Source organism: Chroicocephalus ridibundus, chromosome 3 (genome assembly GCF_963924245.1).
Source record: "Chroicocephalus ridibundus chromosome 3, bChrRid1.1, whole genome shotgun sequence".
Taxonomy (NCBI): domain Eukaryota; kingdom Metazoa; phylum Chordata; class Aves; order Charadriiformes; family Laridae; genus Chroicocephalus; species Chroicocephalus ridibundus.
In genome coordinates this window covers 38,494,970-38,519,490 of record NC_086286.1, presented here as the reverse complement: position 1 = coordinate 38,519,490, position 24,521 = coordinate 38,494,970, and the positions used below count along the sequence as shown (strand labels likewise).

At 43.4% G+C, this 24,521-nt stretch overlaps 1 protein-coding gene across 1 annotated transcript in view; it reads left to right on the top strand.

Annotated features, from left to right (window-relative positions):
- The window catches only part of LOC134513815 (opsin-5-like), a 33,072-nt gene extending 20,856 nt beyond the window's left edge, over positions 1 to 12,216 (top strand). The window contains exons 3-6 of the mRNA XM_063330986.1: positions 3,687 to 3,786; positions 6,399 to 6,503; positions 9,486 to 9,709; positions 10,352 to 12,216. Of these exons, the coding sequence (XP_063187056.1) occupies positions 3,687 to 3,786; positions 6,399 to 6,503; positions 9,486 to 9,709; positions 10,352 to 10,792 (870 nt within the window). The 3' untranslated portion in view covers positions 10,793 to 12,216. The remainder of the gene's footprint in view (positions 1 to 3,686; positions 3,787 to 6,398; positions 6,504 to 9,485; positions 9,710 to 10,351) is intronic.
- The last annotated feature ends 12,305 nt before the right edge of the window (positions 12,217 to 24,521 follow it).

The following is a 24,521-nucleotide window of genomic DNA, read 5'->3' as shown; positions in this document are numbered from 1 at the left end:
CAGGACATGGTGGTTCTGAGGGGAAGCAAATTCACTTCAGGAAATTGCAACAAATTCACCAGTTGGCCAGAGGAGGGAGCGATGCAGCCTTTCTGGCTGGCGAGATCAATGTTTCGGCCTAAACTGAAATGTAATAGCTATTTTGGCAATCTGCTTTTGTGCCATTAAACCTTGATTAATCCACTAATAAGAACAATAGGCTGTACTTCACTCTTTCTGCTTTAAATGAAGACAACCCTCATGAATTCAGTAGGGATGCATAAGTACTAAAGGTAGTAAAAGTGGGGCACCCCCAAGCTCACAACTGAAAATTAGACGGTGCGCTGGGAATGCCTGACTCTCCCTGTGTTGAGGCAAAGCTTAAGAAACGAAGTTGGCGCTTTACGTATTGTGGGTTGTAAATAGTACACCAAGAACATTAGTGAGATTTAAAATCAGGCACAAGTACAAAGCAGAAAAACACAGCCTTTTCTTCAGTTATATCTTAGCTTCCAGGCAACATAAAGATAATGAGCCAGTTCTGTGAGTATCTATATAGCCAAGAGAGTAATATTGGTATAGCACTGAGATAAAAGCTTTTAAAACTGCTAATCTACTCCTGTTTCTTAATGGGCAAAAGGGAAAGCTGGTGGATCAAAATTATCACGCAATCAACTTCGTGTTTATGTCGGAATTCACTATTGCCTATTAACGCTGCTGCTATTTGATCATAATTAATAATAGGAAGGACAAAATTGCATTACATAAAAATGGAGGAAATATTAAGACTGTAGAAGGAAGGAAGGAGCTGGCTGGGGGTAGGATAAAAGAAAAACAAAAGCAGAACCAGGAAAGGGAAGAGCATCAATCTTCCAAAGTAATTAAATGTTATCTACTACCCTAGTATTTCCTTGGCTGTCATTCCATATATCTTTAAAGATGCAGAAAAAGATGCATATATTTTTGTTACCTACATGTATTAATATCTCTGCCTATAGAAATCGGGACTATGCTAAAGCGTTTTTTCTGTTGCTAACTGCTTTGGGTTCCAAGCAGTGGCTTTAGTTGCTACCCACAGTCAGTGTTGTCTGTTCAGGAGCAGAAAAAGTAGCAGAGGTCTTTCTTCCATATCCAGTAGGCGTATGCTTGCAGTAGGTTGGCTACAGCTGCAGTAAGAGCCCTCGTTTTCTTCTGAAGACGTATGTCTAAGTGTCACCAATATAAAAGTATTGCAGAATTGATAGACTTGCTGGGAAATGGTGTACACATAGCTAGGCTCAAGAGGTAACTCGTCACCAAGTGAAGTTTGACAGGGACAATCATGGCTTGAGGATCCTACTCCCAAAGCAGCCCTAACCCTGTTGGATGCTCCCTCTTGTTTTAATGTTCCAGATGCCATGGGCTGTTCTGCACTTGAAAGCCACCTCACTTCCCTCCTTTATTCATTTCATCCTGGCACTATTGTCATCCCCAGAGCTCCCTCTCCTCCTTGGCATTTCACTCTGCCATCTGTTCCTAAACCGGTGAGCCTGTGGCCAGCATGGGGGCAGTTAGCACAGCCCCCCCCACACTCCCGGGACGCTGCTGCCACTTCAGCTACTTATTAAGTGTATGGCCCTAGTCAAATCTCTGGTGATAGCCCCCATGCTAACAGAAGCAACAGTATTTTGATATGCTGAAATGCTGTTATGAAATAGTACAAAAAACAGACATGGTGCTGACAATAGCTTAGTCCTATGAACTATATTGATTCAGGTAAAACTGCAATTTTTTTTAGCAGGGCAGCACTCCAAAGAAAACACTTTGGCTTGCTCTTTCTTATGATGATGGGGTTTCATCTCAAATGGTAAAGTGCAAGACTGTATTTTTAGACCCACTTTTCTGCCTTGTAAGTGTGCTCAAGGGCTGTTTGAACTGATCACTTAATATAATTGTCTCTCTCTGGTTCGTTGTCACAGAAGGGGGTAGGAGAATAATAGTCACATCTGCAAGTGATAAAACATATGACGATGTATTTCAGCAAAACTCAACCAGTTTCAGCATAGAAGGGCTATGATACACATTAAGAAGCTTGTCCAACTACGTTAGTGTACAGTCTCATAGCTCTTTAAACTTCATTTCCAAGCGTTTATTTGCATCACTGCTGAAATGCTGCTTCCTTTCTCATCTAATAACTAGTGCAATTGCTTAAGCTTAGGCAGCCTGGTTTCTCAGTAGTCCTTGGCCGTGCTGTTTTCCACATCTAGGAAGCATTGTTAGAGCAAATGGAGAAGTGGCAGCTGTTTGCATCAATAAGGCTAACGAAATGCAGAGCACATTTGCCTATCCACGTATTTCACCAATCTTGACAGCACACGGTGGGCAAAATTCAGCCAAGTGCAGCGTCTAGGAAGCAGCTGAAGCATCCAAGGAAGCCTGTTTTTTGGTGTAAACAAGGCTGAATTTATACACAAAGCATGAGCTGATTGTAAGAGGAGCACAGGTGGATGTAGATTGTTGTAGCAGCAAGTCTTGCATGCATTTAAAATGTGGCGGGGTCTGTGAAAGTTGGCATTAAGAAGTAAATAGAGTCAATATAAGGGCGTTGGTAGCAAGAAAAAGCGCCAGTGAAAGAAATGATGAAGCAGCCCTTTCCTAACCCTTCACCCAATTTAATTTATACAATCTGCCATGGTCTCAGCTTTAAGGCTGGATTAAAGCCCCAGATTCAGCACTGGGATAAACTGAATTCCGCGGGAGTTGTGCCCATTCACACAAAGGCAGAGTTTGTTCCCGTAGAATAATGATGTGCCTTTCCGCTGATAATTTTAGCACTTGAATGCCAAGTTACAGTCCAGAGACACTTGCTTAATATCCCTGCTTCACTCGGTGTAAAACTGGCACCTCCGAGAGCCCCTCTGCTCTGGCCGGTTTGGTACATCACTGCAAGCTTTCAAAAAAAGGACTGCCTTCGGCATTTTGCCTGGATCATTTCCCAGTCGTATAGTGCTCCCTAGCAGATGGCTACATCCCGCTCCACCACAGTCAGCAGCAACTTCCTTCCTATACCCAAAAGTGAAGCTAGCAGAGTTGTAACCGCGCCGTGCCTCTATCGCTGAGACACTGACGTCAGCGTGAGCCCGCACAGCCGTACGGCTCTGCCTGCGTCAGTCACAGGCGGTGAGGATCGGGGATTAATAATAGCAGGCAATCGGTAGCACCAACATTGAGACTCAATCTATTGGGACAGTTTAGCTTCGGGTGGTTCTATTTAATTTTTTAAAAAGCTTTTCTCACTCAGACAAGTCCGCTGCCTCCTACGTTCTTCCCTCTTTGGCCTAAATTTCATGTATTCAGTTTGCATGTTTATTCCGCCTAAGCAGGGCGGCTGCATCCAGTGCATTTTTGCCTATTCAGGGCTTTTCTTCTTTTCAGTTCAACTTTTTTCTCCTTCATTTGACAAGTCATTTTGGGGAAGCATAGATGTGACGGTGTGTTTGCTTGTTTATTTTATGTACGTGACAGAGCGCTTATATAATTTTTGAACATTTACTTGCTTACTGATCCTGTAGAAGATAACTGCCCCTGACATTTTATATTTTCCTAGCTAGTTGGGTTTCTGGAGAAACTTTCAAGAGCATTAACATGAAAACAACTGGAGTGATCCCTGTGGTTCTTTTCCCCTTCAGCGCTCTGCAGTAAAAGAACATCACTGCTTTGTTTTTCAGGTTGATGGCTTCCTGACACTTCTCTTTGGCCTGGCTAGCATTAATACCCTTACAGTAATCAGCGTGACTCGCTACATCAAGGGCTGCCATCCTGAGAGAGGTAAGGAAGGTCCAGTTCTGCCTTCATTGAACCTGGAGATATCGAGGTGCTGGAGCGAGTGCAGAGGAGGGCAACGAAGCTGGTGAAGGGCCTGGAGAATAAATCTTATGAGGAGCGATTGAGGGAGCTGGGACTGTTTAGTTTGAGGAAGAGGAGGCTGAGGTGAGACCTCATCACTCTACAGCTACTTGAAAGGACATTGTAGAGAGGTTGGTGCTGGTCTCTTCTCACAGGTAATTAGCGATAGAACAAGAGGGAATGGGTTCAAGCTGCAGCAGGGTAGGTTTAGGCTGGACATTAGGAAAAAATTCTTCACAGAAAGAGTGGTTAGACACTGGAATAGGCTGCCCAGGGAGGTGGTGGAGTGTTGGATGTGTTTAAGATGTGTTTAAGACTCATTTAGATGTAGTGTTAAGGGATATGGTGTAGCGGAGCACTTTGTAGAGTGGAGTTGATGGTTGGACTCGATGATCCCAAGGGTCTTTTCCAACATAAATGATTCTATGATTCTATGGTGCAAATCTGTATTTCTTTCAGTCACAGGCTATGTCAAATATAAATTAGATGCCTTCAAAACCAGAATATAATGTAGCCATTTACATTACAAACGGGTTTGCACAGAATCCTTCAGGGTTAACCCAAATAAGAGCTGAATTATTACTAGTACATTTTGGTCACCCTTGTGCCAAAGATACCACAGGTCCTGCTGACCCTCTGTGTTCTTCAAAATACAACTTAAATGACTCCTAAGTGATGCAGACATTGTTGTCTGGATCTTACTGTAAGCAACGAATTTAATCTCCTGTGAGATGATGTTTGGGAAGTATCCAGTCATTAAGAAGATCCTTGTTTCAGAAGGCTGCCCTACATACAAACATTTTCACTCTTCAGGGTGTTCTGCCAGGGTTTGTGCACAGCAGGCATTAGGACTGCTTTAGATGGCACCAGGAACACTCAGTCTGCTCATCTTGCCTCCAGCTTTTGTAGCACTGCACAGCCTCCCATCCCCACATGCCTCTCTGGCCTCCTCTCCCTGGACACTTTCACATTACGGGAGATGAAAATTACTCTTACCATCCCCAGAACTGACCATGACCTGACTCTAGCCAGACAGTCCCTGTCTCCTGTCTGTCTCCCAGATCTGCAGAGCATCATCACCACAGCCTCACACCCACACTTCTTTCTTCTCTATTGCCCTGTTGATCTGTAACCTGAATATCTCAAACAACCACTGTTCATTACTTTCTCCAGTGCTAGAAACCTTTTACTAACCACTCTCTTTATAGTTTTTTGAATTTCATTTTTTATTAACCTTTGGTATAAATGCCTTTCTAAAGGCATACATGTGTCCCACTGTACAAATCTGATCTGAAATACTTTGTATGTTTCCTGCCCTGTGAAATCCCCATCAGCAAGTCTATATAAACTTGCCGTCATCTACCACTTTCCCTTCATGCCTCTTTACATCACCACACTCACCCCAGGCACTCCCTTTTGCGGGTTCAGTAGAAACCTTTCCTTACCGTTCATCCTGGACCTCCTGCCTGCTGAAAACTTTGACTTCCACTGAGAACCTTATGTTTTGTTCCATAAGAACTTTATATGTTCTTATGAACCTTATGAATTATCCCTAGTCTTCCTTTCACCCATCCTTAGATGATGTATTATCAATTTTCATGCCTTTGTTGTGACTGGCTTGCATCATGTTTCAGGCAGAAACCTATTCACGTCCGCAGGTAAAGCATGCATGAACAGTATTAGCTGTGAAAAGAACTTCTGCCGGGTGGTCTTTTTTCCGCAGGAAGTCCTTCTGCAGCTTCTTGCAATGATAGACTTGTTGAAGTTAATTTTCAGCACAAACTGCTGTTGGAGCTGGTAGAATTTGACTGTGATGTGTTCTACATCTTATATTCAGTGCAAATTATTAAGTCGTATTTAAAACACACGTTGCGTATTTAAAATGCGCTCTCTTTTGCAAAGCTGTATCATATGTTCTTCTGAGGACGTGCATAATTTATGTTTGCCTCTTGAGGAAATCTGAGCAAGCACCCAGTATAACTTTACAGAAATGTTGAGGAACAGAGATTGGTGAATGCCTAAATATTTCCCACGTAAACAAAGAAATAACCAGAATGTATGGCAACGGCAGAACAGATTAAATATTTAGTATTGAATGGCTAAGGTAGTTTGAGCATCTAATGTATTTTCTCCTTTTTAACAGGGAAAGCCTTGACATGCATAAGAATATCCTATGAATTTAGACTTATCTTGTTTGTTTCTATGTAAAACTTAGAATACAACCATTTCCTGCTTTTTAAAAAATTGCAAAACATAAGTCTAATGTAGAATTTGCTAACCCTGCAGTGCTCAACAAACACATCGTCTCGTGCTTAAAAGCCATTCATTTCCACTTTCACAAATGGTCTTGAACACGAGCCTGACAGATGCTTTCAAATTTAAACTTTTCTTATGAATATGCATTTTTTGGTCATCATATTTTTTTTAAATAGCTATATTTTCCATATTAGCTCTCGGTATAGGAGTGCATTTAGATCTCAGAGATATGTCTGCCTGTCTAGATATTATTTTCTGACTGAACCCTGTCATTGCAGGCCACTGCATCAGCAACAGCAGTATGACGGTGGCTCTGGTTCTCATTTGGGTAGCAGCTTTCTTCTGGTCAGCAGCTCCACTATTTGGCTGGGGCAGTTATACAGGTAACAGGTATCTTTCAGTTGTACTTATTTGGCACCTCTCCACTTAACTGAACAAAAATACTTACCTTTCTTTTTTGCTGTTTGTGATAAACCAGACCGATTATCAGTGGAACGGAGAAAACCATTCATCATGCATGACGTATTTGCAGAGCATTGCCCGCTTTGGTATCAGCTATAAAGAGATTTTTTTGAAGATATCTCAGGAAAGGCTTGGACCAAGTGCATATTAGCTATGAAAAAAAGAGAGACCAGAAATATTTGGCATGGTTAAGCAATGAGATAAAGGGAACTATCAAAAGACATCCTTCAAAAACTGTCAAGATTAGGAAGCTAGAAAATAACACAAGTTCCAGCAAGTTAAACTTGAAACTATAGTAAGACAAGCCAGAAACATTTGGTATAACAGTGCTGAAAATATGAAAACTAACATAGCATAAGAAGAAAAAGATGTCAGAAGTGATTAGGGTGCAAGATCAGGCCATAGCAAAAAAGGAGGGGGAAAAAACAGGAAAAATTTTGAATAGTGAACTCTGCGGTAATTCAATGGCTGAGGGATATTCCCACACCAGAAAATTTCTTCCTGGGGAAAAGCTGGAGACATTGTCTCAAATTAAGGCTCTAAAAATTCAACAAAACAAATCTCTAGGAACAAATGGTAATGATACAGGAGTCCTAACAACTGAAACCACGGGACTGAAATTGTCCAGCAGTTATCTGCCTGGATCCTGTAGGCATCTGCCTCCTTTGAGAAGTCGTTAAATCTGTGAAGACTTATTAAAGCAGCTATGTGAATATATATCTTCTTACAAACTAAATACATAAGCTTTGAGGTATCTCTGGACCCTTGAAGTATAGGTGTGAGAAAAGCATCCATTTCTATGATTGGCTAAGTCTTCTATCCTTCCCAAACCAAAATGTTACCAGGATATTAAGCTCAATGGATGTTTTGTTTGAGGCAAAACCAAACTGTTTAATAGACTGTTCTCATTTTGTGTCATATTTTTGCACTCTGGATATGTCAAAAACCTGGGGGGGTTGGACTGGTCATTTTCTGTGTATCTTCTGGCAACCTATGTGTTCTTTTTACGTTAATCTTACTAGTTCTTCATTTGTAGAAGGATTTCTGGTGTCCCTTTTTGGCCTTAAACTGGAGCCGGGGACTTCTTGGGCACCACTGCCTTGTCGGGGCATCCAAGTGCACCCATGGATCCTGTTTGTAGTTTGGATTCAATTCCATGACAATGGTCTTCAAGACCACTTCTAGGAGCACTTCTCCCTACTGAGAATCACAGCGGTTTCAGGTTCCTGGGCTATCTGACTCTAAACACGTTTCCATTGAGGGGCACCCGTGGAGACGTGGGAGCCCAGCAATGGCAAGTCTGGGAGCGGGCAGTGGATGCTGGCAGACCACAGCACATTGCACCTGTCTGCCTCGGACCTCTCACTTCTACGCAGCAGCTCCAGGGGTCCCCAGGACACCGCTGATTTTCGGAAATGCCACTTGCCAGTGTCTCTGCAGAGGGGGGAAACACAGCTCTGAATTCTGACTCGCAGAAAATCTGCAGGATTTTCTTTTCATGTCACCTGGAGACTGCTTTCTTTTTTCAGCCAGAAGTTTTCACGATCCAGAAACCTGTCATTAAGCCAGATTTTATGGTTATCTTTTTGAATCTTGGGGTCTACTCATGAAAAGGGTGAAGGAGACAAAAATCTGTTTCTATTACTGAACACATCCAGACAGCAACACCTAGAGCTTTTGGTGTTAAAAATACCGAGCTCTTTTTGATGAGAATCATAAAAGAGATTCTAATCTTTTGCTCCATTAATTCATCCTGTCTAAACCTCCTACCACCTGTGAGGAATTAAGAGATTTTTTTTCTTCAGAATTATCACTGGATGTCAGAGAGAGATTTGTTGCTAAATCATGCAGGCTTCACCTGTATTATATCTCCAGAACTTGTTGATACTTGACTTACATAATTTTTGTTCATGCTTCATTTATTTATAATTCAATTTGCTGGCATAGCTATCAGAAAAAAAAAACAAAACAGCTTTTTCCACTTAAAAAGAAAAATCAACAACTCGCAATCTAAAGAAAACCTCTAATGCTACTGAACTCAAGTTTTATACCAGGACACATTTTCAGATACATCAGAGGGTCTAAAGAAGTCAACCAACCAGTCAACAAGTCATTCATAAGTCTTTAAGCAGAGACCGCACTTTATTCCCACTGCCTTTCCCTTAAGTACCTGATCAGCAAATGTCCCTTTGTAAATCCCACTACTGCAGATCCTGCAATCTGCCTAACTTCATTTTTAAGAGCGTCCAGCTCCTTTGTAGTTGCAGAACTGTATGCTTCCCATTTAGCAAAATGTCTCGTATCTTTCTAAGTACTTATATGTTTCATCTTCCCATAATCTTTATTATTAGCTATATCAATTTGCTTTCATGGCTCTCACTACAGTAAAAATTTAACTGCCTTGTTGTTTCTATTAAAAACCCCTCAATATTTTTATTTCCTACTTTGCTATGGAAGCAGTGACTTTTTACATCTGGTGTATTATGTCTTTACAATTGCCTGTTGTGCTGTTACAGTGCTCATCTTAGGAAGTTACTATGTAGAAGATTATGACAGGAGTAGATAACACTCAAAAATCTCAAACCTACTGAATGAATACCCTTTTTTTTTCCCTCATAAAGTATCACAATTTCCTATTCAGAGACAACAGTTTGAGCATTATGGATGTACACTGGAAATCTAAACTGGACAGAATGATAATACTCATTAAAACTCGTTACAGTCTAGCTGGTCTTGAAAAATTGTTTAAGTAGGAAATTATGTCACAGCTCATTAAATCAGAAAGATCAATCCATTCTTTAGTGCTCAGAAGAAGAAAAATGCAGCATTTGAACTAATAAATTAATAGCTCAAAAGCAGATAAATCTTCTAGAAATGGTAACCAACTTATTTTTCCTTTTCAGATCGCATGTATGGCACATGTGAGATAGACTGGGCAAAAGCCAACTTCTCTACAATCTACAAGTCCTACATTGTCTCCATTTTTATCTGCTGTTTTTTCCTACCTGTAACAGTCATGGTCTTCTCATATGTGTCAATTATCAATACTGTCAAGCTAAGCCATGCGTTAACAGGACTGGGTGATCCCACAGACAGACAGAGGAGAATGGAGCGGGATGTCACCAGGGTGAGTTTGGGTTTCACGTTTATCTCAATGAAATCTTGTCTTTCCAAAAATTGGTCCCAACTAGAAGAGAAGAGAGAACAAAACAAATCAGTCATGTTTCATTTCTCTATAATCTCTAGTGACAGAGTTTGAACTCAGGGAAGAATAGGGGGATTGTTTAAAACTCCTGCCCCCGTCAGTTGGCTAATATTGGTGCTACATCACATGTGAAAAATAATCTAAGTATAATTGGAGTGGGTTATACCGTACAAAAACAAAAGTTTGGTTTGGCTTATGTTCTTTTATTTCAGAAGTTACATTCCTTCTGAGCATACACAGAAGTTACAGTGGAGATCTCAATTTACTTACTGTTGACTTAAGTCTACCCAAAACCCTCTTAATTCACATAAACATACAGGGGACTGTAGCTATTTTCATTCCTTTAGATGAGGCATTGTTCAAGCACACCACCATGCCAAAATTAGATATATCACTTCTAGGTTTGCCTGGCTCCATCAAAGCTAACCTTTTGCTTGCCTGTACTCTGCTGTGAGCCATACCCTCAGGACAACCTGATGTTTCCTTTCCAGCCAAGTGTCGAAGCTGCTTGCCTGATGTAGTGTTCCAGAAAAGATTTAAGACTGTTCTTCTCCTGTCTTTTAGGTTTCCATTGTCATTTGCACAGCCTTCATTATTGCGTGGTCACCATATGCTGTCATCTCTATATGGTCTGCCTATGGTCACCCTGTGCCCAATCTTACCAGCATCCTTGCCAGTTTGTTTGCTAAGTCTGCCAGCTTCTACAATCCCATTATCTACTTTGGAATGAGCTCCAAATTTCGGAGGGACATTTTCATCTTGTTCCATTGTGCCAAGGAAGTCAAGGACCCTGTCAAGCTCAAACGTTTCAAAAACCTCAAGCAAAAACAACAAGAGCCTTCTCAGAAAGAAGAGAAGTATGCCGGAGAAATGCACCCTGCACCGAGCCCTGATTCTGGGGTGGGAAGTCCTACCAATACCCCACCTCCAGCAAACAAGGAAGTGTGTTTTGGTATTCTTGATACACCATCTAATAACCCTGATATTGAATGTGATAGACTGTAAGTTTTGTGGCGACCTAACACATGCACCCGCTTTGTGCTCAGGAAGACCCTCTTCAGATCAGCGCTTGAGTGATTTCCTAATTCCCAATCCATCTGTTTCTTGCTATAGCACTGATGACTACACAACTCAAGCAAATCAGATGGTAAAGTGATATTTTCCTTCTATGTAGGTACAAAAAGCTACAAAGAACATTACATCGTGGGCAGCACACCCAGTGCCAGAAACATTTGATTTTCACATACGTGCAGGAAAAGCAAGACTGACTCGTGAAGAGCAAGCATTAGCTAAAAAAAATAACTAATATGTTCCTATCCAAATTTTATTAATTAGGAGATGGCATTTCCAAATATGTTTTTTGCTCTTCAGCAGTCCCAGCCATAGACGATCATTTTAGCTCCGTGGTGCTGTAGGAGAAGATGAGCCCAAGCCCTGCTGAGATGGCCGTGGACCTGCTGTGTCTCCAGCGGCTGGGAGCTGGTAGGCAAAGCCGTGTGCTCCCACCGTGGGGCTGCCGGGCCCCGTGCCTGCGTGGGTGTGTGTCTGATCGCCTGTGCCTGGCTCTGCCTGTGTCTGTGCAGGTGCTAGGAGTTATAGATCTTGCCACTTGCTGGTCACTGTCATCTGAACAGTGGCTTCGCACTTTTCCTCGGTGGTCTGCAGAATTATTTCCACCTTCCCTGACGTTCCCGGTGAGCTGGGTCTGGCTGTGGCATTCGGATTCAGGAAAGCTGGCCTTTAGTTTTACTGATCTGTCTCCAAGCCGGTTGTTTTTCTACTGACTATTAAGGTGGAGCAAGAGATGTTGTACAGGCAATGAAACCAAAAATGACACTAAGGTTTTAGGAGTGCTGATGAAGTGTGGCATCAGAGCTATTTACAAAATATAATCCAACACTTCACTGCTGCTTCTAAATAAAGTTTTTGTACCTGCCTATGGGTAAAAAATGACTTTTAGTTAAACGTAACTAAGTAGTAATTAAGGATAGTGATTTAAATAGCTAAGCTTTAGGCTTAACTCAGCAGCAAGACCATTAGATGTTATAATATCCAGTTATTCCACCAAGTTTATTTTACAGATTGAAAGTGAGGATATGCCTTCATGATTCCCCATCTTGGAAATTAACTGCGTACTCAGAGACTTCTGTACAAATGTCTCAGTATTAGCTGTGGAAATTGTGGGTTCATTTAATGCCATTTGCAAGTTAAACAAGGCAGGGGAGGGGAGTGGTGAGGGGGAGGAATTAAAACCCCCAACAACATTGGTTGCTAACCTCACTGCTATTTATGACTTTTTGGAATCTCACTGTCTGGGTGTGCTAAAATGTAGTTGTTCTGCAAAAGTATGCTTTTACAGATGTGTTTCTTGGGAAAGTTACAAAGAGCGCCTGCCTTCATTTCCCCCCTTACTCTATTTGTTTTGAAAAAATCACCTGTGTTTTGAAGTTAAAAACAAATAAACATTATAAGCAACAGTGGGGAACTGTGTTTTCTTTCATGGCCACAGATCTGAACTACAAGAGTATTCATTTTTGTGGAAAATTTTGGGATATGGGTTCTATTTCATTACCATAAATAATTAAAAGCAAATAAGTAAACAGTTTGCTTCCAGATAAAAATGCATGCCATAGCTGCAGAAATAGATGAAATCATTTAGGGCAAAGCCCTGTCACAGCTGGATGAAGCCAGGCTGGGCCAGTCAAACCTAGGGTGTAGTTTTGAAAGCTTCTAGGTGTAGCACAAAATCTAGCTTGGTAACCCTGCTGGACTGAGCCTCTTCTCACTGCTGCGAGTGCTTGGGTTTTCCTCTAAAGAAAGAGGAGTGCCAGGCATCCCCATCGGATGTGGTTCTTGGAGGTACCTGCAGCCACAGGTGTGCCAGGCACCTGCCCGTAGAGCCTCCGTGGCCATAGACGCCAGGCTAGCTTTTAAATCTGTGTTTCTGCTGATTTAGGGATAACTAGGGAAAATTCTTGCCCCACTGAGTTGTAGCAATGCTGTTGATCTGCAGGATTCAGACTCTGACATGGAAAGATGTGAAAAGGAGGAGGAGGAGCAACAAGGCCATTTCCAAGAGTGCCCCCAAACTCCAGCTGAAATCTCTGCTAGTGTATAGGCCATTGAGCATGTACAGTGAGGTTAGAGTGGGAGAGGAGGACGGAGTAGTAAAAATGAACCAGAATAGGAGCAGAGCAGAGGAAAAATATAAGAGGGGGAGAACGAGATAAGCAGGGGAGCAAGGGGCCAGGAGCCAAAGGGTGCATACTTGCTGAAAGACAACTGGAAAGAGCCAACACAGAAAAAGCCTTGACTGGACCGCAGCAGACTTCCCTCCTGCAAGATCTACATCTACAGTCCTTTGTGGATATATGGTAACACCATGGGACTGCGTATCTTGTAGAGTAGAATATCTGGTTTTGCAAGTTACTCAGGGGAAAAGAGGATGGATGCCTTTGCAGGCACCAACCTGCGCTCCAGGTTCAGTAACAGCAGGAGCACATTTGTCACTGGAGTTACTCAGGTTAAAAGCTTCCAGCCCTAAAGCACCAGCGCCCTGCAGCTGTACCCAAGACACCAGAAAGTGGCTGAAGGCAGAAAAAAGGCCCAGAATCCACTACAGCTCAAGTGCAGGTAAGGGAATGTGCTTCAGCATTTCAAGTGTGCCAATCAACACAAATCAATTTGTAAAACACTTTGCCTGCATCCTGCATTTCCTCCCCCTGTCTCTGGTCCCACATAGCTGGGGACAAGGCTGACCCCTGCTGCTGCCTCCACAGATGCACTCCTCTGCCTGCTGAGCCCATGCTTGCCGCTCAACGAGGAGCAAAGAGCTCAGGAGCTTGAGACAGCAAGGACAGACATGGTCTAGATATACACTGAAAGGGGATGATGGCGTTTTATGCTTTTTTCTTAGCAAGAACGAAATACAGTGCAAACAGCACAGAGAGTCCTGGAGTCAAATTACTCCTCCCCATAATCTTGCTGCTTCCCCACAAACTCGGATTTTCTTTTACAGTGGACGAGTTTTAGCAGCAGAGGTGTGAGAAGACTGTTGTCCTGACTGGTATTCTGGTGACAAGGATGCTTATCTAGGAAACCATAGCTTTGAACACTATCTGTTTGAGACAGTCTTACAAAGGAGGTCCCACTCACCTTGACAAAGCAAAGGACTACCTGCTCCTAATGCTTTCTCTTCAGAAACACTATATTTTTACATTTTTCTAATGCCAAAAGCCAATGGGTGTGGCAAAGGCAGGGCCAGATACGATATCTCCAAGAGAGAGGAGATGCCATCTTAATGCTGCCACTCCACCTTGCGTGAAGGTACACAGCAGGCAGGTAGCATGGGCTTGCTAATAAGACCTGGTTCTTCCACTACCTCTACCACCAGGGGCATTTTTCAATGTGTTTTGTATTGAAAGGTTTAGTGCCAGCCTGCACAAATGAGATCTCGTAACTATTGCTAGTATCCAAATTGTCTTTTGTCATGAGGTAGGAGAACAATATTCAGATCTTCCTCCTTTTGGCATAGAAATTCTGGCATGTAGGCTCCTTCTGTCTCTCTTGCTCAGCCCTGGATATTACTGGGAGATTTTGTAATTTTTGGGGTTGGGTTCACGTATGACACACTAAAGCAGCAGCATCTGGCAGAAGGCAGTAGGCCAAGCAAGCCTACCATTTCCAAAGGATGCTCTCAACATTTGCTGTCTTGTTCCAGCAGCATCTGAGGCAGAGGTTAGCCATCTTTTACCCTTAGATGGAAGAAACCCAGCCAAAAAACCCTTGCTAGCTGTTGATTATCCATCTCTGTACTCACAGACCTGTTGACATCATTAAAGCACTCTGGCAAAAACGACGTGCCTGAGCATAGAAAAGTCACTCTGCAAAAAGCTTGAAGCCCTTAAGCTACCCTTTAAAATATGCCTTTAGTAACTCTACATATTCATTTCCAAACATTTCCCAACTGTTTTGATTAGCTATTGATTAGTACACTCAGCAGGTGGGTTCTTAATGGTTACACAATTCGTGTATTTACTTGTGTATCAAAATCTCATCAACTCTTACTTGATTTTTTTCTTATTATCAATACTATTCATAATTATCAACATATCAGTATTATACCATAACCACTGCAGTTAGTAATCATGAAGCACAGTTATTCATACTCATTTGTACAACTTGGCCTTGCAGGTGGATTTTCAACATCCCTGTCACAACCCTTTCGCTTGGGCTACACAGTTCAAGCAATGAAGTTAACCCACAATTACTTCTGTTCATTTTCCACATTAAAACAATTGCCTCTTCTGGTTTGGGGGTGGGGGGGAGAAGTTATTGTTATCATTTGTTTATTTATGCCAAGAAGACCTTTGGGGCCCACGTTTCCCCTGCTGGCATTTTTTGCCAAACTGAAAATCCTTTAGGGTGTCAGCACATTGAAATACATAGCAACATTTCTTAATAGCTTTCACATTTCTAAAGGTAACGTGAATAACTTGAGCGTGTAGTTGCAGGGAGTGGGATAGCATACTGCCGTCCAGTCCCTGTTCTCAGTGCTATTATGCTTTTTTATCTAATGAGTCATGTAAGAGTATTTCTTGTAGCAGAGACCCGAAAATAGGAAATCCCCCTCCACCCCCATTAAGACAGTGACTTTATTAATGTGGGAACTACTCAGGCTTGCACCCCCTTGCAGGCTCACTCTCCACCCCTATAAATCCTTCGAGAGAAAGAGTGTGCCCACCCAAACACGGCCTATGGTTTGGCATTTTTCTCAGGAGAATGAGATGGAGACAAAATCCCTTCCTGAGGGTAGGACTCGACAAGTACGTTGCTCTCCTGCTACCCTGGGGAATGCTCTCATCCCTGGGAAATAATGAAAAAAAGTGAGTAACACTACCACGTCTGTATTTTCAACCATCCTGGAGATAGGCCATCCTGGCAAACCAGGCTCTGGTTGCACACAAGGCAACGTTGTGTGTCCCCCCCAGCCTACCTCTCAAATCGCTACTGGCTTGGGCTCTGAACCATCTCAGTACATTAACATATGCAAAGGATTTTTGCGAGCACTTTGGGAACTCTGCAGATCAAAGTGGAGGTGCCTGCTGGGTCAAATGGGTCTGTGTCTAGTATGTGGTCCGAAGTGCCTAATTCTGGTCTGCAGCAAAGACTCCACAGTAGCTGGCCCTTAATCCCGCCCTGCACTGATGATCTAGGAATACGGAAAGCTACAACACTGTGCAGCTAAAACCAAAATACCTCCAAGGTCCTCATGGTCAGCATATATTCCTGCTTTCTGGGGGATGGCAATAAGGTGATTCCAGATGAAACAGGCTAAAAGCTGAAAACAAGATCTTCTCCGCAGAAGAGAGTAAAGGTACTGCTGGATACACACAGACACAGAGCCTGCAAGAAGCTTTGTGCCTGGAAAACTCTTATAGAACTTCATATACCCACATTCAGATTAAAAGAGGTAGCTAAGCGAGTTGCATTGACTGCAGGAGAGAACAGGAGCCTGTCCTCTGGGCCTGGGTTTTTATCTACAGCTTTGAGTACACAAATATGTATTTAATACCTATTTCTGAAAGTTTGGTTTTGAGGTTGGGTTTGGGGTTTTTTTTGTAATCTGTCTATATAACAATAACTCATCATAAAAGGGAAGCAAGAACATGTCCTTCCTGATGTGCACAAGAATAAATGTAAAATTCAAGGCATGTCAAAGTATAATAAGAACACAGAACAGTAAGAAAATTACAAAATGAAAAGTAATAATCCCATTGCCAATACAAAAATCAGGGCCACACTGAATGATAAAAACAAACAAAAAAAAAAGTGTCTACCAACTGTCTGTGCCAATAATCATCATCTTTTATGCTCATTGAATGAGAGAAAAGCCCTTTGGGGATAACAACCACACAGCATTTAATTATGTAATAGGATGTAACCTCGTAAAACAGGAGTGGAACGACTTACAGAAATCACTGCAATAAGTGCCCTCCCTCGTTGATATATGACAGCCTCCAGTAGCCTTTGACATTGCAGGCCGGCCAGCCTGGCTGCTGGAGAGACCACCAATTGAGCAAAGCAGGGATGGGCTTGGAGGACACACACGTGGCTGGAGGCACATCAGACAGGTCCAGCACAAGGCCAGTGCAAGCTGCCCGAGCAGGAGGTCCCTATGTGTGTCACAGCTGTCGCAGTATTTGCAAAAGGAAGTACGAAGCCAAGAACAACGTTTGGCAGCCCAAACGAGAGCTCGAGCGTGTCTTGGTGATCTGACCTGGCAGAGCCTTACCAGGTGCCAAAGATAAATTTTAAATGGATTCATATCATATAATGTTCAAACAGAGAAGTGGGAGAAACTCAGTGAACTCAGGTCATGCTTCGCACCGCGGGTAAGCTGCTGTGCGAAATGAACAAAACTGACTTCTCTGAGAACAAGCTAGTCAGTCCCTGGGATAACATGTTGCCTATACGTGGATTTAAAGGGAATGGAAAATGGGCTTTAGCTCATCCTTGTCTGATACGGTGTTTACCTGACAATCCAGCCCTCTGCTTCCTTTGCTGAAAGGCAGTCAGGTACAGCAGCATTATCATGTGTCCTATAAGAAAAAAAAAAAAATCAACCCAGGCAAATGACAAGTTCAAGAATAGTTGAGTCCTGGCTCCAGAGATGAGACCCGTATCTCCCCACAATTTGGGGGTGCTATTACCAGGGCATTCCCCATCCTAGGAGTCATAGCAAGGGAAAACATTCACTTCTGGAAAGCTGATAGGCCTTTTTCTTTGCAAGATGCTATGCATTCTTGAAAATACACATTCTTGGAAAGATAATATACCCTAATGTGATGGCATAGACAGGGAGGGAAGGCAGAGCATCATGAAAGTCACTGATCACTGTCTGACTGTCAAAGCACAAGAACACCTTGGCAAGTCGAAGAAGACTCGGATCAGCCATGCAACATATAAAAGGAAAAAGAAAATGGCCTACCAGGACAGTAAAATTACTACGCTTACCTCATATTTCACTTTCTCCTGGGATGACCCAATCCAACCAAGGCATGCAAACATCTGCAAGGACCAGACATGTAGCACGGTATATTTGCCCTGCAAATTGTTTTCATGGGTTTGCTGGGAATGCAGGTTAGAACCCGTGTCTGGGGAGCTGTTGCCTATTTGGTGAGCTTCAATACTGCTTGAACCGGCTGACTTTTCCTTGGGACTGCTAGACCTTGGCTAAATTCACAAGAAGGTCTGAAACATTTCAGCTTCTGAAAGAAGTCGGAGCTTTTACAAGAGGTGGAGAATGTGGGCTCAGAAAGTGTGGGGAAAGGTGACTGTCTCTTGGAGGGCTGTAAGGAAAACCAGGCTAACTAGTCAGGTATGCCTGCAGATAAAGGAGCTGAAAACCTCGCCATCACAACATACAACTGAGAAGAGCAAGTCTCTTATCAACTTATGGTCTGCAGCAGTATTTAGCAGACTTGGGTCTTCCTCAAGTTAGCGTAGACCTCCTGTTTGCTTATGCCCCACTCACTGTCTCTGCGTAATGGTTGTTGGTGCCCACCCACATCTCTGTTGATTTGCTGTGACCCTGAGCAGAAACGACATCCCAGTTTCAAATTTCCAGTCTAACAGAAATCCCATGGTTCAGGCTTCGTGTTTGAAGCTTGTTTTATTGCCATGTCCCATATTATAGCCAACATGCACTATTAGTAGGTGATCTGGGAACAGATAGGGAAAAGCACAGCCAACAACCAGAAAGTTAGGGCAGGTGAATACAACACCAAAACACTTTCTAATAAGAGTTCTTACTGCAAAGCAGGCATGTTTTTTCCCAATTGCTTTTCCTCACACCATCTACTATGAAAATGGAGCATCACCATGGAACAGTGAAACACAGGGAGTTCCCACAACGTTAGCTGTTACCTGTTCTGCTCATAGAGAGCCCTTTAAGCATTTACCACGCTAGCAGCAAAGAATAGGCCTAGAAAATGCATCAGAAAACCACTATCGAGAGTAATGCCCCTGAAGTCCTCCCGCAAAGACAACATGGATTTGCAAGCATCCCCCCTTTAAAACCATATGCAACAGAAATTAAGTTAGTGTTAACAATCTCTACCTGGGCTGATACTTCTGGCTTCATAAAATTAATTTCTCCAAATAAGACCCACGCACAGAATCTGCTCAATAACCTACAGACTTTCCCTTAATACCTCCATCTGCAAAATCTGGAATTGCACTTCACCTAGCAAGTTCTGTGGGCACAGTCAGGTTCCAGGGATGCTCAACATATGGTCTCTCAGCTGTAGATCCCAAAGGTCTCTAATGAAGATGGCATGCCTCAGCTGCCTCTAATCCTGAAGAATAATCAAAGCAATCAGGCTTTCTGAATAGCAGAATGCACCCAAAGCACTTCTGCCATAAAAAAGTCAGGTTTGTCTTATTTTTTAATATGGTGTCTTGCACAGTAAGCAAAGTGAAAACTAGCTGTAGTCTGGGTGGTCACAGTCATCAAGAGTGTTGAAATCGGTTTCTGTACTTAATCACTAAAGCAAGTCTACCTCCTCTCTCATGGATTTACAGCATTTCACTGACCTAGAAGTCAGAGCAGAGCAGAAGTGTCCTGCCATCCTAACCTGCAGCTGATCATAGGAAGCCCCCATTTTGAACTGACCATTTTCATTCCTTAGGATAAGGATAAGGACAACGCAGCAAAGCAAGCTTTTCCAGACTCTCTATAGGAAAACCCAGTTCACCCACATATTGGTCTGTAAATCCCTGTAGTAGCCCGTGTTACAAACAGAGGATGAAAGACCAGACCGTCAGGCAGCGAGGGGGCACGCTTCCAGCCTCTGGCTGCCATTCAAGCCCTTCCTTGACACCTGGATAAACCCAGCAAGGATTAAGTATGCTCAGCAGGGCCGGGAAACTGGCCTGGTCTGTGTGGCTGGTCTCCCCCTTCAGCACTGCTTTGACTTAGTCACAATTATTTCAGGCTTTGTTAACCAGGCGTGCGTCGATTTGACTTGCTCAACAGCAAGCGTAAAAAGCAAATAATCCAATTAATGAAAGAAGCAGAGTGTAAAAGTGTTTGGAATGGGTTGGGAAAGCCAGGAGGAGCAGCCGGCACGTCCCTGGTGGAACGTCTCCCTCCGAACAAGGGTGCACAGAGGCCCCTTGTTAGCTCGGCGGGGACGGCAGCATGGCTGCTCTTTGAACCCCGCAGTCCTCGGTGACGTTTCACTGGGACTCGGAAAACCAAGGTGGGGGGGGACAAAGCCCCGTACGCCACACAGACATTCAGGCTTGCAGATAAATAAACTCCAGAGACAAATACTAACATTTGCAACTGCTGCCCACTTCCGATCCTACGACGATGTCTCAGCAAGGACTTTTATAAAACTTCTCTCTAGCCCATCAACCCAGCCTTCATTAGGCAACAACAAAGAAATGTCAGAAGTGATTTAAGAGTATATCTTTAGCCCTGAAATGAGTGTTTGTGCTTAGGCTGAGTGGGGAGAGAGGAGTGGGAAGAGGAAGATTGAGGAGCGTTCACAATTATTCACATTGCAGCCGCGGAATATATGTGTAGGGCTATTCATTCGAAATGTTGTCATTGATAACGGCATTCAGCTGCAGAAATCCCTACATATCATTTAGAGAGAGAGACAACTCCTCTGCCAGCCTGGAGTGACGACAATTCAGGGCTTTGGCTCAAATTCCTTGTACCACCGCTCCAGTCCTGACCCTCGCTGTGTGAAACCTTGTGATTAAGAAGCTGTGTGACTGCAACAAACCCCGCCATCGATGGCCTCCTTCAGAAAGGGTCATCACAAACATTACCCCTTGCAAATCCAGGCCGAAGTGCCCCCAGCCCTGGGTAATGGCTCAAGTTTGGTGTTTATGGCCACGGCAGTTTCAAGACATGACCAAGTCTTTCAGATCAGCTGTTGGGGCACTGAGGAAAACCCCAACAGCTGCTTTTGTTCCCGCCAGATCCAAGCAGGCAGGTCCACACCTACACCCTCCCTACAGCTTCTCCCCACAGTGCTAACGGAAAGAGAAACAGAAGGCATCAGAGGGGAAACACCCTGCCTCCCTTCCCCATCATGCCCTTGCTTATGTGTTTAAATCTGTCTCTTGGAGCAGGGGCAGAAAAGGTTATCCCTTTTTATCCTAGAGATGCGGGACAGAAATTCTATTCCCTTGCAAGCAACAGCAAACTGATAAATTTTAACTCGCAAAGATCTTGTCCACAGTGTCCCAAGATGAGACCAAGTCACAGAACGGTGAAATGTTTAGAGACAGGAGGACACCAAGGCCAAGTGCATCGGTGCTGTGGGATAAGGTTAGTCCCTCCTATCAAAATTCTTGTCCGTAAAACTGTTCGTAGACTTTTTGACGTTTTGTAGATTACAAATAATAGCCACACTGACAGCAGTAGATTACATACTCTCCAACCACTGTTTATGGCATAGAAAGTCACGAAACATGCACACACCACCTCTGCCGTCCCACTGATGGAGTCTCTGGGATCGCTCTTGGTTCAACCTGTTGATTTCCACTCTAGTTGATGGCAGAAGTGACGATGTTGCAAATCTCTTCTGAAACACCAGCCCAAGGACTAGCACCTAGTTCCTAGGAACCATCTTTTTCATAGCAACTGACTCCATGGAGATTTGCTTGCTCTGTCACTGTTTCCCACAGTGCTGCTAGGTTCTTGGTCACCCATTTTCTGAACACTGCTTGCTTGCATGTCATCGTGTGCATGCACCGCTCTTGTAGAAGGGCAGGCGTGATGATGGAAAAAGCTGGCGTGCAGAGGGCCTTACTCAGTTTTCTCTTGAAGCCCATTTATCTGTTGTCTTTCATTGCTGGGACCTCTTAGTGGGCATCAGCCTGATTTTATGCCCCTGACTCTGTGACCTCCAGAAAGTCCATCCTGGGAAATGTGAAACAAACTGAATGGGGAGTTTACTCAAAACTTCCCATAACTAGGCAGACTTGTTTGGCAAACTGCAATCCTCACAGTAACACCAATTCCTTCCCCCCGCCTATGTGAAAAGAAACAATCAGAACAGACTAACAGCAAACAATTACTACAAATTAAGCTAATTTATTACATGCAAATCAGTACTTGTTTCAATTTTCTTACTCATTCTTTTAAATTGACTTTTTATTAGATGATGAAAGGTACTCACATATTGAAAGAAAAGACGAAAAAAAAGGAAGCTGTAAGGCATTAATTTTGTGAAGACCAAAGAAATTCACTTTAGAGCAGCAGAAGCTTTAAAATGTAATTTCCCAAAAAATTGCTGTCTGCTTAGCTGGACAGGAACAGCTGAATGGTAACAATTATACTTAGCACTTGCAGGTTTCTTAACAGGCTTTCCCATGCAATGCCGCAAAGGAGACAAAGTGAGCTTCTGATGGCATCCCGTTGGGCATCTGAGCTCCTTTAAGTATTAATGCAGAGTATATATACATCCATCCCAGTCCACCGCAAAGCAGTCTCGATGGCAGAAAGCCCCTGAGGAGGACACAGTGAGAGGGGAGCTCAGCAAACACAACGGGGGCTGAATGCGGAACCACTGTGCGATGACCCAGGGCCCTCACCACCCACTAATTACAACTCGCTTGGGCTGTCAGCAGCAGCTCCACCACTCTGCCGCACCACAGCAAACAGCCAAAGTGATCAGTGAGCTGTAACACTGGGTAGCGTGCAATATTGAACTTCTCAGCTGACACAGCTTGCTTGCTTCCCTACTTTATTAGCTCACTCAGGAGGGGAACGCATCATTTTACGTGGCTCTGCAGGCCTGACACCTCCTGCTGTTACACTGGCGTGAATCAGGATCGTCTCCTCTGTTCTCCATGAGAGTACATTACACAAGTCCAATATGCCATATGTGTTTCTGACTGATCATAAATGTCTTCCACTTCATGGTAAGAGACTCGCAGAAACCACCACCGGCACTGAACAGCCTAAGATAAACTCGCCATGGAGAGTTTAAAGCAGCTTTGGGCTGCTCTGCCTCCCTGAGCTGCCAGTGGAGATGCAGAAACTGAAGCTGGATCCGGACGCACCAAGGTACGGCTGTGGCTGTAGCTGTAACTCACCTAAATTACCACAACAGATGCCCTGCTCAGCCTTCCTCTCACCTTCTCCCTGGGACTCACAAACTCCTACCGGGACACAACAGAAACCATTAGGCTTTTGCAAACCGAAGTCCAAGCACTGACCTCAGCACACGGGACGGCGTTGCAGGGCTGTGGGTGCAGCAGCAGGAAACTTTTTTCCCATTTGCCTGGTCCTGAGCAACTCCTTCCCCAGCACACGCATCTTTGCAGCACATATCTCCAGAGCCCTGGGTGTCTCTGGGAGCCGTGAGGACCATGGGCATCCCTCGCAGGGCTGCAAAACCCAGAACCCATTTGCAACATCTTATTTTGGTGCTGGATTGGCAAAAGGTAAGGTCTTTCTACAGGTGCGCGTCCTCCTCTGCATCTTCAGAACCCCAAGCACCTGTTCAAACTCAGTTCTGTAAGTGCTGTGCTTCTCAGCCTTCTTTTCTGCAAAAGCTGCTTGCCTTTCCTTTTTTCTGAGGATTTATAAGAACATGCGTGTAATTTAATTCTCTCTCTCCCAAAACTATTTTTCCCTTTCTTTCATTGTTTGCACTTCTTTGAAAAGAGCTTTGAGAACCTAAGGTGGAAAATGTCAATTACTAAAGTAGCTTGGAAGCATTTACAGTATTTTCCATAGTATAAAACACTCTGAGGAGTTAGCAAGCATAAAATGTAGAGGCTTTCCTCTTACTATTCTTATGGAGATTTAATGCTGGCAATTATAAGAATGCAAATGGTATTTCCAGCTTAACTGTGCTTGTGACTAAGCAATTTATTAGAAGTAATTTATTTAATTTGGGGATCAAAATGCAGAGCTCACCTTATAATATATGGTTGTGGCAATGGAGGCAAGGAACAGAGGATAGAGATTATTCAGAAAGGTTTATTTTTCTAATAAGATTTGGAGAGCTTTTTTTTTTTTTTTCCTTTTAAACGTAACAAAAGAGCAGCATTTCTTCCCAAGGTTTGATTTCAGAGAAGGATTTAAAATTACGTTGGATCTTTCTGTGGCCCTTGAAGGCACCATAGAAGAAAGATGGCTCTCCTTTGTATTCCTACATTACTGAGTTTATAGTTAATTGAATTGCTACAGCATGGAGAGATGTTTATGCGTACTGTCTGTTCTCTGCTTTTTTAAGTGGAAGTGAATTGTGAGAAATTGCTAGCTTACAAAACGTATAGATCCAGGCTACTGAACTGCAGAGACTTGTGTCTACATCTTTTGTCACTGAGAGTACACCTCATTGCTCTGTATGGCTGGAAATGCGCCAAACAACTTGATGCTTGGGTGAAATGGTAGAAATGGGCAGCAAAAAGGGTTATAGCAGTTCTTCACAGCCTACACTCCCCAAACCTGACCCGTTGGCACACATATTACAATAAAAGCTTAGTCACAAATACCCTGAGCAGGAGCAAGGGGGGCAAGGTCACCCCGGGCAGGCAGCAACGTTTCCCATGTTCGGCTGGTTCACACACAGCAGAGTAACTTTTTGAACGTGTTTTAGTGATGGATAGTAGTCTGAAGCTTCAATACCTTCACAGGACAATGAACACCTTGGTGGTGACCAGTTAAAGGAACACCAGAAACACCATTTCTCACACC